The sequence below is a fragment of the Athene noctua genome, chromosome 1 (assembly GCF_965140245.1).
Source record: "Athene noctua chromosome 1, bAthNoc1.hap1.1, whole genome shotgun sequence".
Classification (NCBI taxonomy): domain Eukaryota; kingdom Metazoa; phylum Chordata; class Aves; order Strigiformes; family Strigidae; genus Athene; species Athene noctua.
This window is the reverse complement of record NC_134037.1, coordinates 93,728,763-93,744,260: the sequence shown is the minus strand read 5'-3', so window position 1 is coordinate 93,744,260 and position 15,498 is coordinate 93,728,763. Positions and strand designations below refer to the sequence as shown.

Below are 15,498 nucleotides of genomic sequence, written 5' to 3'. Positions count from 1 at the left end.
GGTATCTAGTTCTGACACACTATGCTCTAAGGGTTTCTCTCCCTCCCTGTCCCATTTGGCACTAGAAACCAGGCCAGAAGAAAGGGCTCAAGTTCTGCTTCTAAGTAATACATTCCAACTTAGATCAGGAATTTGACAGGTAAAGATAGCACTGAACTTGATCACACTCCTCTCACCCCTTCTTCACATTTCAGAAGCATTTAGAGTCTAAGACTTTTAAGATGTAAAAGCAAGAATATAACTTTTCTGTTGTTAAGTGAGAATAAACTAGCATATTGGGGCAGGAGTCCTAACTTCAGAGGAAGAGGGTTAGAGCAGAAACTGCTTACTTTTAATTTTAACTGTACATCTAACTGATTGTCAGGGCTGCTGGACTAAAGGTTAGTAAGAAAAAAAATAGGAAGGTGACTCCCCTGCCTCCACAGGACTGCTCAACCTCTTTTCATTACCATATAAGACCATAATAAATACAAGACCTCCAAATTGCTGAGAAGTCCCACTCTTTGGATTATTAAGTAACTGAAACTGAGTTATGGGGAAATCTAATTTTAGTCAAACATATGGGCAAACCTTGAGTACTTGAGTCTGACCAGACTGCACGGAAAGGTCTACTTTTATAGGAATAGGGTAGGTAAGAATGGTAAAGACCTTTATAGCGAAGACCAAGTGTATTAGCAATCACATACATTACCTAGAGTCCCAAACAATCAGCTAATTATTACCAGATAAATGGCTATATTAAAACTCAGGAGAGAGAAGACTTTATCCAGTATCTGCCAGTTCAGCAAGTATATGGCAGGAAAACTTTACTCCCACCACTGATTCATCTCCTGTGCCACAATTCAGCTCCCTAAAGAATCACTGTATCTGTGTGCAACTGTGCCTTAAAGGGTATTTGCTTTCAACAATTCAGGAGATGAAGACAGATGAACTCAGTCAAACTACAGGAAGGCAGTAGACACCCTGGAGAAAAGATCCAGACAGAGAAGAATACATGGCTACATTTGATAAAGTTATTATTGCTTAAGCAGCACCAAAAAATTATTCAATATTCCATTAAAAGTTCTACAGAGCACAGATCATTCATGAAAGCCTTTGAGCGTCACAGGTGCTTGAAACCATACATAGTCCTCCCAGGTAGAGGTCACATGCTGAGGAGGCGAGGAACTTATGTTGATGACTCCATCGCAGGACAAGTTAACAGTTAGTTTCCTTCCTCGGGTCGGCACTTTATAGTTGAGCTTGGGCCGGAACCAATCAACACCACAATCGCGGTGTCCTTGGAGCATAACAACAGTGCCAACAACAGGGAGAGCCTTAAGTTCACTGAAGACATCCGCAACGAAGAGCGCATGAAAGAGCTTGCGAACACAGGATGCAGTTTTCAGGCTCTCCTCAGCACAGCCCTCGTAGATACCCTCTAAATTGAGCTCATAGAGCTCCTTGGGGCTCATGACATTGCCTCCAAGTAGAATGAGAACCCGAGGAACCAGTGTCAAACTAAACATTACTTCCAAGTGCTGGAGCACTCCCTCCAGATCCATCAGCACCTGCTGGCACTTCTTGCTTGCCGAGTCCACAGAGGGTGGCTTCTTAATCAGGTCTCCATCCTGAAAAACAAACAGACAAAAAAATTAGTACATTTCATTGTTAGGAAATATTAGTCCTAATACATTCTTCAGAAGCATAGCCTATCCCATCTCTGAAAGTCAAGGAAGGTTCAGAGGGTTTTATGCTCCTTCTGAAAGATATAAGTACTCACATATAGAATCAGGAAATCCAAGAGGAACACAAAAGGCTGCTCTGTAGTTGCTTGGTTTGAATCTGAATTACACTACTGATGAATTCCCACAAGAATTAAACCCCCTGACTTTTAAAGATCAGATATAATTTCAAAGCCACTTAGGATTAAAAAACCTTTTTCTTACAGTTGTTTAAGCAACAAACAAAACAATAACGTGCTTTGGGCAGAAACTGGGAGAATGAAAGAAAACCAGTAACTTGCTGAGAACTTTAAACACCTAACTTCAAGCATTTTAAGTTGTAGCAACATTTAAAGCTACAACTACAAAAAGCAAGTTACTTTAGAAGCACTTGACATACTAAAATGAGACTTACTGAGCTAGAACAGTTACCTGACAGGCAAAACGCAAATGCTGCAGCCTCAGGGGCATAACCGCCCCCGGGGTCCCTCCCGGCAGCTCCCCGCAGCCCCCCTCACCTGCATCGCCCGCCGGCAGAAGTAGGCGAGCTGCTCGTAGGGCAGTGGGAGCTGGTGTCGCTGGTGCAGGACGTGCTTGAGGAGCTCACAGGCGAAGCGACAGCAACTCTCCCGGCTCACGGGGCCCGGGAACACCACCGACACCGAGGGGCAGGCCGCCGCCAGCCCACTCCGCTGGGGCATCATCCCAGAACCGCAGTCCAGGGCCGATGGCGCCTCAGCTATAAGGAGCGAAGGAGAAGAGATCGCTCGGGCAGGAACAAGAGGTAGCGCAACCCTAGGAGCCGCCATTTTCTGGCCAGCGGAGGGCGGCCGGCTGAGATTTGAATGGCCGCCGCCGGAGGGCATCATGGGAGTGGCTAACGCTCGTCTCGCGAGACTTGCGGCGGCGCACGCGCCCTGCTGGGCGGGGCTTCCGGCCCGGCAGGAGGAGGAGGAGGAGGAGGAGTAGGAGTGTCTGTGGGCAGCCCAACGCCAGGGGGCGGGGTGGGCTGCGCTGGGCTGCCGGGCACGTTCGCTTCTCCTGTCCTGGGCTTGTCAGCCGCGCGGGGGGTGCTCGGTAGGGCTAAGGACCGCCCGTGCTGAGGAGGCACCGCGGCAGGCTCGGCTGCTCCAGCCCGGGCAGGCGCGCCGTGAGCTGCCGCTGCCTCCTTGCAGGGCTACCCAGGGGGGCTCCGGAAAACAGGTCAACTGCCTTTACCCCTGCCCCGTGCTGGGGCCCGCCCAGAGTACATTTGCAAGGTGCGTGGCAGTGAGGGGGCAAAGCCCCGCCGGCCGTTCCCGGGCCGCTGAGCTTCCTTCGCCCCCGGCTGGCAGCCCTGTTGGCTCCGGTCCCTTGCAGAGGAACCCCTTTCGGCCCGCGGCGGGCCCTCCTCCTCCCGCAGCGGGCAGGGAGGCGGGGAGCGTGCAGTGAGTGGGAGCGGCCGTGTTTGGAAACAACGTGGCCGCAGCCCCATTGGGTGCAGCCTCCGAAAGCGCGGCGAGGGGCGGGAGGAGCCGATCCCTGGCGGTGACGGCGAGCGAGGTTTCTTTACAGCAGCCTCGGCTGCCGCTTAAAAGCGTCAAAGACCGTGAAAGTTTCACAGACACTAACCAAGCCCTCACCAGGGGATGCGGCGGCGAACGATGAAGCTTGGTGCCGGTGGTATCGGAGACTGGCAAAACACTCGTTGAGGAGATGCGGCGCACGGCAGGAGAGTGTTTTGCTGTTCCCCCACACCCCTGGCAGGAGCTTAAGGCGTCCTTTGGGGTAGCTCGGTACAGGTCTGTCGCCGTTGTGTGCTTATGAGGTACCTCCAGTGCCAAACGCCTTCAAAACCGTCCCAGCTCCCCCACGCCTGTCAGAACGGGTGCTGATAGCTCGCTGCCGCTGAACGGGCACCCGGGGCTCTGCCCCTCCGCGAAGCCTGTGACCCGCCAAAGGGGAAACCCGCGGGCGCGGCAGGTGCCGGAGGGCAGGGCCGGGGGAGCGGCGGCACCCCCTGCGCCTTGCGCGCCGCGGCCGCCAGGCGGCGCTCCCCTTCCTCGGACTCCAACTCCCATCCGTCCCTGCGGAGGGCGCCCATAGGGGAGCGGGTGCGCGCGCCGCGGGGCACGCCGGGAGCAGTAGTTCTGAGCGGGCGGGGCGCGGGGGCTGCTGGGAGTTGTAGGCCGCCGACGGGCGGGACTCAGTTTCCCGTGGCGCCGCGCGGCGGTTGCTGACGCCGGGGTCGGGGCGGTGGGGGCCGGGGTGGGGAGCCCGGGCGGGGAGCGGGCGCTGTACCGGGGCGGCGGGGCCGTGCCGGCAGCCATGGATTCACGGGTGTCGGAGCTCTTCGGGGGCTGCTGCCGGCCGGCGGGCGGCGGGGCGGGCGGGGCGCTGCGCGGGCGCGGAGGGGCCGCGCCCGGCGGCGGCTCGAAGGCGAAGAAGAAGAACGGGCGGAGCCGGGGGGGGAAGGCCAACAACCCGCCGTACCTGCCGCCTGAGGTGAGCTTCTCCCCGCCGGGCCAGCGCGCCCTGTCAGCCGCGGAGGGGGCGCCCCCCGCCCCGGGGCCTGGCGCCGCGGGGGCTCGCGCCTCTCCTGTCAGGGCCGGGCAGGGCCCGGGGGCGGGGGGCGCCGCCACGGCGGGGCTGGAGGCGGCGGAGGGACGGGCGCCCCTGCGAGCGGCTCGGTGCGACGCGGGCTTGCCGCCCCTCGGCAGCCCCGGCCCCTGGCAGGTCTGGTCGCGGGTCAGGCTGGAGGCAGGTTCTGGAGGGGCTCGGCCGAGTGTCCCGGCGGCTTTGGTGCGGAGTCGTGCCGGTATCGGGCTAGCAGCCTTGCGGGCGGTCCTGCAGCCCCGGCCCCGGGAGCGGTGTGCCCTGTTTCTCCCCTGCCCCGGTCTGTCCTCCGGGGTTTGACGTGGCAGCGCACAGTGCTTGTGCCCCCGGTGCCAGCGAGCTCCCTGCGTCGTCCACCCAAGCCGTGTCCGTTAGTAGTAACTCACTGCCTGGCTTCTGTCTGTGCGTGCTTGGCCGTCTGGGAACTAAATAGCTTCGGAAGTAAAGCTTTGCTCAACTCCTAGTCCGGAGCATCCTGTTCGCATCCCTCCCTGGGAGCCAATCTGGTGGGTGTAAGTCCCTTTCCAGCTGCCAAACTCATAGACATTGCTCAGCAGGTTCTAGTGACTCCCTTCCCAGCTAATTTGGCAACTGTTTTCTTACATAGCGATGCAGACGGTACTGACAGTGTGAGGCACTTGCCTCCTGCAGCAGGAAAAAATGGCATTGGTAGTAAGTGGGTGTGTTGGTTAGTTCAGGCAGCTGGTACCGCACTAACAGGACTGCCACTGTGGGGAGCATTACATTGCCCCAGAGTCAATTGCTTGGCCCCACTCAGCGAGCTTTTTGTGAAATATATAAAAGCCTGTGCTGGAAGGGAGCAGTTCCTCCACAAGGCAGGGCTGTGACTCTTGGCAAGAAGAGAAAACAGCGCTTTGCTACTGTTAGATCTTCTCCACGGGCAGGATTGTCCCCTGCAGTCGCAGTTTAGTTTTTGTTCCTTTCAGCTGGAGGCTGGACAGCCCCCTGTGGTTTCAGCACAGCTTCCTGTCCCTGGCTACCCTGTGCAGTATGTAGCCCAGCAAGTCTAGGCTTGTTTCTCTTCTAGTCTCAGCTGCCTTGAAGGAGACCCACCCCCTTATTTAGACGACAGCACAATGTATGAATGTGTTTTTCTTACAGCTGGAAAGCTAGTAGGTGGTTAACAGGGGAAAACGTTCCGCAAGTACCCTTTTCTCACTGCATAGCTCTGCTGCCCAGGAGCTGAGCTGACAACTCAGAACTTCCTTCTGTTGGCCTTTTGCCACCATAAGCACCGCTGTGGTTAGGAGCTGAGCTAGAAGGCAAGGAGAGGGCTGTTGCCTCTCCTGATGTGCAAATCGGTGTCCAGAGGAAAAGGAAGTGCTTAGTGTTGGCAGCCCCATTTAGTCTGCCAGAGTGCTTGGTTTCCTGCAGGCTCCAGCCCTTTCTCAGTGGTCCTTAGACCAAATCAGCGGGAAAACTACTTCAATATTAGCTATGCGATCTCTTTGCAAAGATGGAGCCTGTTGTGGTTGCAGTGAGCTTGAGGAGTACCCAGGCCTTTCTGTGACAAGCCAGAGTCTGGCTCCAGCCCTTCCTGGGAGAGTTCTGAGAATGTTGTGTACAGACAGTCCTGATCAGGTCTGGTTCTCCAGAACTGCCAGGTCAGACTCCAGCTTGCTGTACTTCAAAGAAGTCAGTTGCTTCCTTCCTTATGTCTGTAGTCCTCTCCTGCAGAGAGAAGGCAAGGATATGGAAAGGTGTCGATGAAAAACTAGTGGAGTGAGGGAGGGTATCAGAAGATACAGGAGAGGAGGCAGCAACTTTTATTCCCAGTCCCCTGTTCCTGTGCACATTGAGTAGATGGAAGCTGCTGAATAGGGTGGGAATGGGGTGCTGTGGGTGGCGTTGTGGGTAATAGATGGGTGAGGTGGTAAACTTCTAATCATTTGCTGGCCTGTGCCTTTTTGAAACTGGAACTCTCTCTCTGTGACTGTTAGACTGGCCCTATTCTTTACCAGTAGTAAAAAAATCCCCCCAGAACAGTATTTACTCTCTGTGTCCCTCTCTAGTTTTGTCCTCTGGTTTTCATGATGTGGGATGCAAACAGCAGAAACAAACCTGGAGTAAGTTCCAGTTGAGTGTAGGAATGAATGGCCGAAGAGGGTGTGACCTAACACAGTGTATTTCTGCCACTTTCCCAGTCTCTGAAACTGTCAGCATGAGCTGCAGAGTATCTGGGCAGCTGATGCTCATAGAAGTCCCTGCTGGCACAGCATCTAACCTTTCTGTCTTGTTTCATTCTCTGACCAGGCAGAAGATGGGAACATCGAGTACAAGGTGAGCCTTTTGAGGTTGCAGAAGGAGGTTATTTTGCAGTGAGTAACTTCACCAAAGACAGCATATGGGCAACGTGTCCGAGAAAGGGACAGAAAAGTGGACACTGTAGTAAGGAACTATCAGTCATCTTTTGTGTCTCTGTACCTAGCAACACCCAGTACGTTGAGCCGGAAGATTTTGATCTCGTTACTCGTTTTTAGGAATCTGTTTTAGGAGATGAGACGCACTGTGTTTTTCTTGAAATCTTCCTTTTGAGAGGCACTGCAGGTGTCCCTGATAATCTTTTGTCACTTCCTTGTGGTTGCTCTGCCATTTACACTCACTTGGCTCCTGTGTCACAGATAGGTCCCACAGTGCTGTTTTTACCCCCACAGCAGGCAGAGTAGAGATCCCTTTGGCAGGATGCAGAAAAATTGTTCTACCATATGTATGCACCTTTGTGAAACCCTTTCTCACCTGTCCTATGGCTTCTGTGCAGATACTAACATGGGCTGGGTTTTCTAGAGGTGGGTCAGTGTTGAGGCCATTGCTTCATGGTGTTGGGTTAGGGAGTTGCTGGCTTGAGCAATGGGATTTCCTCTACATCCAGGCTGTGACTATAACTAACCCCTCTGTTAAACAGCTAAAGCTGGTGAATCCCTCACAATATCGCTTTGAGCACCTGGTGACACAGATGAAGTGGCGACTGCAGGAAGGCCGAGGTGAGGCCGTCTATCAGATCGGCGTGGAGGACAACGGGCTGCTGGTGGGCCTCTCAGAAGAGGAGATGCGTGCCTCACTCAAGACACTGCGCCGTATGGCAGAGAAGTACGTATTCCCTTTCTTCTGCACAAACAGCCTCCAGTAGAGGCTTGGCCCCGGGAGTCCCCTGAGGAGCCAGTGGCTCCATTCTGCAAAGCCCCTGTATGACTGAAATTACCTCATCATGAGGCTCTGGAAATATGAAGACAGTTATAGGGCTTTTGGCTGGAAAGCTAGAGGCCCCTTCCCTGCTATCCCCAGCTTTCATCTCATTCACTTTGCTAGCTGTGATTCTAGAGGTGCAAGAGCTGCTGAGTACAAGTGTGTCTTACTCCTTTCTTTCGTGTCTGTGGCAGGGTTGGGGCTGATATCACGGTGCTGCGGGAGAGGGAGGTCGATTACGACAGCGACGTTCCGAGGAAGATAACGGAGGTGCTTGTCCGAAAGGTGCCTGACAACCAGCAGGTAGGAACCTGCGACTTGGCTGTCCTCTCCTGCTGGAGACTTAGAGGCTTCATACCAGCAGTTCCCTTTTGGGATGGGAGCCCAAACCCTAGAGGGACTTTGTCATAGATTGGCCCATAGCAGATGCTTTAAATAGCTGCCAGAGGGAGACTTGATGATAATACTTTTCATCTCCAAGATTGTGGTTGAGGCAGATACCAGTAGGGAAGATTGCTTGGATCAGAGGTGAGAAATTATTTCACTTCTACAGCAACAGTTCTCATGAAAGCCAGTGTGCAAACATGGAAGGATTTAGAGTTCCTGCTGCAGCAAATTACCTTTTTTGTGATATCAAAGCCTGGTGTGTCACATCACAGTTCCTGGCAGTGGTTTGCCAGAAGCAAGAGCAAAATGAGCAAGATTACACTGCAGTGTCCATTGTGGAGGGAAGCTCTCTGAGGCACATCTCCATGTAGTGATCATGCACACCCAGCACAGCAGCAGTTAAGTTTCATGTTTTCTCTGTTCTTATTCCTGTAGTTCTTAGACCTTCGAGTAGCTGTTCTGGGGAATGTGGACTCAGGGAAGTCAACTCTGTTGGGTGTCCTAACGCAAGGAGAGCTGGACAACGGGCGGGGCAGAGCACGCCTCAACCTCTTTCGGCATCTCCATGAAATCCAGTCAGGAAGAACGTCAAGCATCAGCTTTGAGATCCTAGGCTTCAATAGCAAAGGAGAGGTGAGAGAGTGGGCTGCTGAACTTGGAAAGCTGGAGAATAGGACTACTCTCCTGTTACAACTGTGAGTGGGACACGAGGGAAGAGAGGTGGCACAGCTCTCTGTTCCTTCAGCTGAACCTGAGTGCTATTTGTCCATTTGCAACAGGTGTTATTTCTTGCACCCTCAGTGATTCTGAGGTCAAAGTGAATAGATAAGAGCTGGGTTTTCTTTGCTTGTCTGCTGGGGCTCCTTCTCTCACTGAGTCCTTACGTTCCTTCAGGTGGTAAATTACAGTGACTCCCGAACAGCAGAAGAGATCTGTGAGAGTTCTTCCAAAATGATCACATTCATTGACCTGGCTGGCCACCACAAGTATCTGAAAACAACCATCTTTGGCCTCACCAGCTACTGCCCAGACTTTGCTATGCTGGTGGTGAGCGCCAACACCGGCATTGGTGAGTGTTGCCCTGCCTGCATGGGTTGACAGCAATGTGTGAAGAGAAATGGAGAATGGGGGGAGTGGGTCCTTGTTAGCTGGGAACGGTTGTCAGAAAAAAAATATTAGTCTGGAAGCCTCTACTGATTTCTTGCCAGCCAATACCTGAGAGGGGAGCAGAGCTGGGATCCTTTTACCAGCTGTAGACCACATTAAACTGTAGTCTCTACAGAGAGGCTTTGTTTGGAATTTGAGGCTGTGTTTATCAGAAAAGAAAACAAAGAGCTTCGACATATTCTTAGGGGTGCTGAATCCTGAAGCCTTGTAAAAAGGCAGCTGGAGTTCTCCCACATCTTTCCTTGACATTTTTGTGGCTGTATTCTGGCAAACTCTAGCCCAAGAATGAAAACTACTGCATCTTTCTGAAGCAAACAGATCAGTCACAAAAATTCTTGGTGGCTTTTATTTTTTTCTGGACTGATGTTTGGTTTTGTTTAAAAGAATAATTTTGCTTTTTCATTGCCTGATGAACTAAACAGTTAGAATGAAATCTCTAGCATGGGCCTGTGGGAGAGCCAGGAGACATAGCTGTCCCATAAACAAGCAACAGCAGTGACTGCCACTGCACCTCCACTCTCCCTTGTCTCCTGCAGCAGGCACAACTCGAGAGCACTTGGGCTTGGCCATGGCCCTCAAGGTCCCCTTCTTCATTGTCATCAGCAAAGTTGACTTGTGTTCGAAAGCCACTGTGGAACGGACAGTGAAGCAGCTGGAGCGAATCCTGAAGCAGCCAGGCTGCAACAAGCTCCCCCTGCTTGTGAATTCAGATGACGATGCTGTTACAGCAGCACAGCAGTTTGCACAGTCTCCCAAGTAAGGCACAATTTCTTTCTTCCATGGAGAGCAGGCAGTTCGGACTGGGTTGCTGTGCAGAGCTGGGGAAGGGCAACCACGGGGGAGGGGACTGCACCTTTAACTCTTTCCTCCCAGGCCTTTTTCTGGGTTGTGGGAGCAGAAGGTGCCTGAGTCTGCACTGGAGTTACTTCTCCATGACAGAAGTGTGGGTTGGCAGGGGTCTGATGCCTCCACCAACCACTGAGGCAGAGGTTACTGCAGAGTTGTACCTAGTCCATGTGCTCTCCTGCACTGACTGTGTATCACTGTAGTCTGTGTCCTCTTGCTGGACTCAGTAGATTCAGAATCTCAGCCACCTCCTGCAGCTGCGCTCTGGCCTTCTGCTTATTCCTGTCTGTTTGTGTCTGACAGCATCACCCCAATCTTCACACTGTCCAGCGTTTCTGGGGAGAACCTGGATCTCTTAAAAGTCTTTCTCAATATCCTCCCTCCACTGACCAACAGTAAAGAGCAGGAAGAACTGATGCAGCAACTCACAGAGTTCCAGGTGTGTACAGGTAGTTTGCTTCCAGTTCTGGTACTGCACTCATTGCTGTCACATGTGACAAGCATCTGGCAGCTCTGGACACTGTGAGGAGGGACATGCTGTGCTCCTGGACTATCAGGAGACATTAAAGTTAAGAAAGGACTTAGGCCTCAAAAAAAGCCTGTTAGGCTGGGTTCTGTCCTACCCAAGGGATGCCCACCTCAGGAATGTCTCTCTGGTTGCCACTTAAAAGCAGAGGTCCCTCTAATGGGAAGGTAGTGGGAGCTGGTGAAAGCTCCAAGATGGTGTCTGATGACCAGCAGAGAGCTCACCTCGCTCCACACAAGGGGTGGGCACCTTGTTCTCATTCTGGAGTGCTATTTCACAGCTGTCTGAGCAGCTTATTCTTGTTGCCTTGCTGCAGGTCGATGAAATTTATACTGTGCCAGAGGTGGGGACTGTTGTGGGAGGAACTCTGTCGAGGTAAGTGAGGCTAGGCAGACAAAAGTGGGTGTGAATGGTTGCTGGAGTCCCCGCAAGGTTAGAGTCACCTGCTGCAGATGTGAAGGCAATGTGAGGCTCAGTCCTGACCACTGCCAGGTGACTGAGCCAAGTGGGGGTAAAGCCCTACAGGGTGTTGGGAGGTGCCATGAGGAGACCATTGGTCATGTGGTAGCAAGCAGAGAGTCTGCTCTAAAGTTGCTGGGTTAGGAATGTGACCTGTAGCATGCTGAAGGCAGGCTTGCTGGGACCCAGAGTCAGTAGAGGTTAGCTATGATCCCAAGGCGTTGCTCTCCTCCTTCCTCAAGCAGGGAGACGAAGCATGCCCTCCAGTCCCAGCAGAGGTTAAGTGCATGCTGCCACATGAGAAGGCAGCTGTCCCTCAGTGTTCAGGAGTGATCAGAGCAGTTTGGCTACCAGCACATCCACACAGAATGGGTGTCAGCTGCAGTCCCTCCAGCAGAAACAGTGCAGTGTGGCAGGGCACTGGGGACAGAATGGCTCCTGTCTGAAGGATACCTGGTGTTCTTAGGATTGATTCTTAGGATTGCTTTCGCTCTTAACTGGAGGAAATCCCTGGTCCCACCAGCTTTGCATCCCAGTTAGTTGGTCCCAGGTAAGAGTCGAAAGACACTCACCTCCTTGGCCCTGGGGAGTTTGTGCAGGTTGATCTTGGAGCGTGAGATTTCTTCCTTGTCTCCTGATGAACTCTGTCCCGCTCTTCTGCCCTTGGCAGTGGGATCTGCCGAGAAGGAGAGAACCTGGTGGTTGGTCCCACTGATGATGGGAAGTTCCTCCGGCTGAAAGTGTGCAGTATCCAGCGCAACCGCTCAGCCTGTCGTGTGCTGCGGGCTGGGCAGGCAGCCACACTGGCTCTTGGACCCTTCGACCGCTCCCTGCTGCGTAAGGTGAGTCCTGCTTTTGCCAGGTTGCTCACTGGACCAGTGAGCAGGACTGGAGGCTTCCCTGGAGATCCCCCATTGGTAGGGTGGGAATGAAGTAGAGATGTTTGCAGGAAACTTGCTGGAAGGGGAGGAAATGGCCAGGGGACAGGCCCTAACTAGTCTGAGATTTGGATTGTTGTGCAGGGCATGGTCATGGTGAGCCCAGAAATGAACCCCACCATCTGCTCAGTGTTTGAAGCCGAAATCGTGCTGTTGTTCCACGCGACGACTTTCCGGAAGGGGTTTCAGGTGACAGTGCACGTGGGGAATGTGCGACAGACTGCTATTGTAGAGAAGATTCATGGAAAGGTAGGCCTGTGAGGGAAGGGAAGAAAGATAGACCTCCCTGTGGGGCGTGCTGGGATTCCACCCCATGCCTTCTAGTAAAGCTAGGGGCTGCTGGTATCTTGAGTAGCTCTGTCCCTTCCTAGGAGCACACTCCATCCCTTTATCCTGCCCATTTGGTTGATTTTCTTCCCAACATGTTAAAACACTTCCCTCCTCACAAAACAAGCCGCATGACAGACAACAGCAAGACTGTGAAGGGAGATGAACTCTCCATTCTGCAGAGCTTGTCTCTTCCTGTCTCCCCTAATGCGTACAGTAATGGGAAGAGCTCGAGCCGTGCAGTCGGAGGGAGGCATCCTGCTCATTTGCCTCATCTTAGCATCCACATGCACCTCTCTTGCATACATTGGTATGGTAGATGGCTCTAAGCTCTCCCCTTTTTCTGTTCAGGACAAGCTGCGGACAGGAGAGAAGGCAGTTGTCCGTTTCAGGTTCATCAAGCATCCTGAATACTTGAAGATCGGAGCTAAGCTGCTTTTCCGTGAAGGAGTCACCAAAGGCATTGGGCATGTCACTGACCTCCAAGCCATCACCACCAAAGAAAACGGCTTGGAGGAGTCCCTGGGGCCTGGACAGCTGAGCTTCTGACTACAACGAGGTCAGAGAGATCTCCACTCACCAGCAACTGAGGAGAAGGATGGAAGCTCTCATGGCTCTCTGAGTAATGCTTGGAGCTGCTGCTGTCCCCTTCTGGCATGGGCGTCCCTCCTCCGCAATGTGAGATGGAGCCTGGAAGAGTTTCTCGCATTCAGTGCCGTACAGGGGGCAAGTTAAGCACATTCTCCATGCTGCCTGCAGCTTTTGTTACTCTGCCCTCCTTCAGAATAGATGAGAGACACCTGCAGACCTGGGCAGGCAAGTTCTGGCTTTGTCTAGTGTTCGAAAATTACTGGTTGGGAGGAGCAGAACCCTTGACTAGTGGTGAAGGGATGTTTTTCCATCTCTGACACAAGATCTGGTCCTATTTCTGCTCTCTGAGCACCGGGTTGATAACAATCCTCTTTTGAGTCATCCTGCAGCACATCCCCCTGGGCAGGGGATGGAAGAGGCCCTGCTACCCACAGCAGGGACTTGGTTGAACCTCTCAAAATGCATTCAGGACACTTTTTAACTGTTTTAATCTTGTTTGGCTTTAATCTGCTGTGTGTCCATCTGTGTGTTGGTTTTGCATTTCTCCAATTGAGTGTCTTGCTGTGGGACAAGTGTCCTGTTTCCCACTCTCCTTCAGCATCCCACTTTCTGACTCCCAGGAAGCTGTGGCTGCTCCAGGTGGCACAGCCTCCCAACGTAACGGCATGAAGGCAGAGTTTGCACTTGCATCTGTTCCTCGCAGCAGCCGGGCAGGAGGCCATTCTGTGGAGCAGAGTGGGGCCAGGGCCTGTGCTGGCGTGTGCAGATTGTTCCCATGGATGTTTGGCTGCAGGAATCACCTGCATGTTGGCAGCGGTGGTTTGCAGTGGGCTCCCTGGTGTGGCTATTCCAGGGCCCAGACCAGCTTGGCTCCTCACATGCTTGCCTTAACATGTGAGGAGGATGGGCCATGTTACTAACACAGAAACAGGTGACTTCTATTGTTTGGATGTGATTTGACAGTGGCGTGATTTTATTTCTGTTTCTCCTCAAGAAAGATGACTTTTCTTTCCCTTGCCACTGGGGTTTGTTGTCAGAGGAAAGCTGGTGTTGCCAGCAAGGACTGTGCACAGTGGAGCACGTTTGTCTCCCACTCACTGTTATGCAGCTTCCACAGCTGTGTGACCGTTACTCCAGGCTGCTTGTAGGCTGGAGGGTGCAGCAGGGGCTGTACAGCTGTACATAGGCTTTTGGTTTTATTGCTGACTGTTAGACCAAACGTGTCAGCTGTGAGCAACAGGCCTTCAGCCAGCCCTATCGCGTGGCATGGTGGCCTGCCAGCCCTGACTGAAGAAAAGGGTGGGGGCCCGTGATAGCATTTGGACACCCAAACAACCCTTCCACCATCCTGAGAGCAAATTCTGCTGCTGGGCTGATCTGTGGATGTCACAGAGCGGTGCTCGCCACTGGGCTGGGCTCTAGCAGGTGGGGAGGTGGCGGCTGCGCCCTGCAAAGAGCATGCTGAGGCCCGAGGAAGCCAGTGGAATGGTGGTAGATGTGAAGGGATTCAGAGGCAGCTCAGTAGTGACAGGAGTGGCCTGTCTCTTGAGGGGAGCACTAAGCTGGGTGAAAACTCTGCTTCTTCCCTATCAGTGAGACAGCAGCTGCTGCCTCAGGGTCGCTGCTCAAGCAGGATCCCTCTTTCTCCCCATCCTGGCATGGGTCTAGGTGTTAGAGTGACATGGTCTTTCACCTATGCCTGCAAGGACAGGCCCCAGCTCCCAGCAGGCTCTTCCCTTTGGTGCTAGTGGGTCACTATGAAAGCTGCCTGAGGGGTGGGGTGGGGCTCCAGCTGTTTGCAGCAGCCCTGGTGTTTTCTGCCCCAAAGTGGGCATGGGGTGCTGTGACCCGCTCTGAAATAGCCAATGGCTGGTTTCACCTCATCCCTGCCATCTGTGGCATGACTGTTCTTGGTGCCATGCTCTTCATAATTGCTGTTTTGTTGTCTTGAATTTTTCTAATGCTGGGGGTTGTCTCTGTTCCCCAAGCATCTATATATATATATGTACAGAATAAAGATGTTTTATTGAGCTTGCTGGCTGAGTTTTACAATGAGTGAGGGTGGAGCTGGACTCTTGCCCTGCTGCCCTTGGAGCTGGGTCATGGGTGGAGATGGCAGCCCTTCACCGCTTTGTAAGCTTTCTACATTCAGCCCTATAAATACCATCCTGTGGTGTGGAAGGAATGCACACGTGCTCCTGTTTACAACCGTGCTCTCCCAGCTTATCTGAGCCAGCCTGGGTGTGCAGCCTGGGGTGACAGGCAGCCACGTCACCCTGAGCACAGCACTTCAGGCTGTCGTGGGCGGAACAGGCTGTGGCGAGCGCTTCCTTGCAGCCACAAATTCCCCCCGCACCCAATTAAAGGGATGCTTTCTAGGGCACACATCTAACCAGTGGTTTGGTTTTTAAAATAGCTTTGACCTTGTCAAGGGGTTTGCCACTGCCTTCTTCCATGAGAACAGGTTGTTCCCTTGGGACAAGCAGGGGCAGAAAGGCTTCCCTGTGGAGGTGACTTGTGTCACAGAAGGGATTTGCATGTTCTCAACTTGTTTTTATGTCAGGTAGTGGCATCTGCAGAGTCTGGTCCTTCCAGACACTTAGAAAATGAGACATGCCACAGGAGCGTGAGGCAACGCTGCCAGACCGGTTGCTATTTCTCTTTATGTGAGGACTTTGGGAAACTTGTCACTTTGCAGTTAGGGCTGTCATTAATGGGAGTGACTCTGTAATTCCTTCCTCTGACGATTACCAGC

At 53.0% G+C, this 15,498-nt stretch overlaps 2 protein-coding genes across 3 annotated transcripts; one reads left to right on the top strand and one right to left on the bottom strand.

Annotated features, from left to right (window-relative positions):
* Window positions 1–541: 541 nt before the first annotated feature.
* Window positions 542–2,572, bottom strand: MAD2L1BP (MAD2L1 binding protein). Its single transcript, XM_074925785.1, has 2 exons — window positions 2,222–2,572; window positions 542–1,610 (listed from the first exon to the last, which is right to left on the bottom strand). The coding sequence occupies exons 1-2, from the start codon at window positions 2,570–2,572 to the stop codon at window positions 1,080–1,082; spliced, it is 882 nt and encodes a 293-aa protein (XP_074781886.1). The 3' UTR covers window positions 542–1,079.
* Window positions 2,573–2,894: 322 nt separating this feature from the next.
* Window positions 2,895–14,773, top strand: GTPBP2 (GTP binding protein 2). 2 transcript variants are annotated; one of them, XM_074896969.1, is made up of 12 exons: window positions 2,895–2,962; window positions 6,573–6,599; window positions 7,222–7,406; window positions 7,697–7,805; window positions 8,325–8,522; window positions 8,784–8,958; window positions 9,593–9,812; window positions 10,206–10,341; window positions 10,745–10,803; window positions 11,558–11,729; window positions 11,910–12,074; window positions 12,504–14,773. In XM_074896969.1, exons 3-12 carry the CDS (start codon window positions 7,273–7,275, stop codon window positions 12,699–12,701), a joined length of 1,566 nt encoding a protein of 521 aa, XP_074753070.1. In that variant the 5' UTR covers window positions 2,895–2,962; window positions 6,573–6,599; window positions 7,222–7,272; the 3' UTR covers window positions 12,702–14,773. The 2 variants fall into 2 exon arrangements, with proteins under 2 accessions (XP_074753070.1, XP_074753069.1); XM_074896968.1 differs by lacking the exon at window positions 2,895–2,962 and adding an exon at window positions 4,011–4,187.
* The last annotated feature ends 725 nt before the right edge of the window (window positions 14,774–15,498 follow it).

What these genes read in the sequence shown, in the direction of transcription:
- GTPBP2 (XM_074896968.1), top strand. Translation starts at nt 4,011, where the DNA reads ATGGATTCACGGGTGTCGGAGCTCTTCGGGGGCTGCTGCCGGCCGGCG. An exon ending in CTGCGCCGTATGGCAGAGAA is followed by an intron (nt 7,407 to 7,696) that starts GTACGTATTCCC and finishes TGTCTGTGGCAG; the next exon opens with GGTTGGGGCTGATATCACGG. An exon ending in AGCAACTCACAGAGTTCCAG is followed by an intron (nt 10,342 to 10,744) that starts GTGTGTACAGGT and finishes GCCTTGCTGCAG; the next exon opens with GTCGATGAAATTTATACTGT.
- MAD2L1BP (XM_074925785.1), bottom strand. Translation starts at nt 2,572, where the DNA reads ATGATGCCCTCCGGCGGCGGCCATTCAAATCTCAGCCGGCCGCCCTCC. An exon ending in TCTGCCGGCGGGCGATGCAG is followed by an intron (nt 1,611 to 2,221) that starts GTGAGGGGGGCT and finishes TTTGTTTTTCAG; the next exon opens with GATGGAGACCTGATTAAGAA.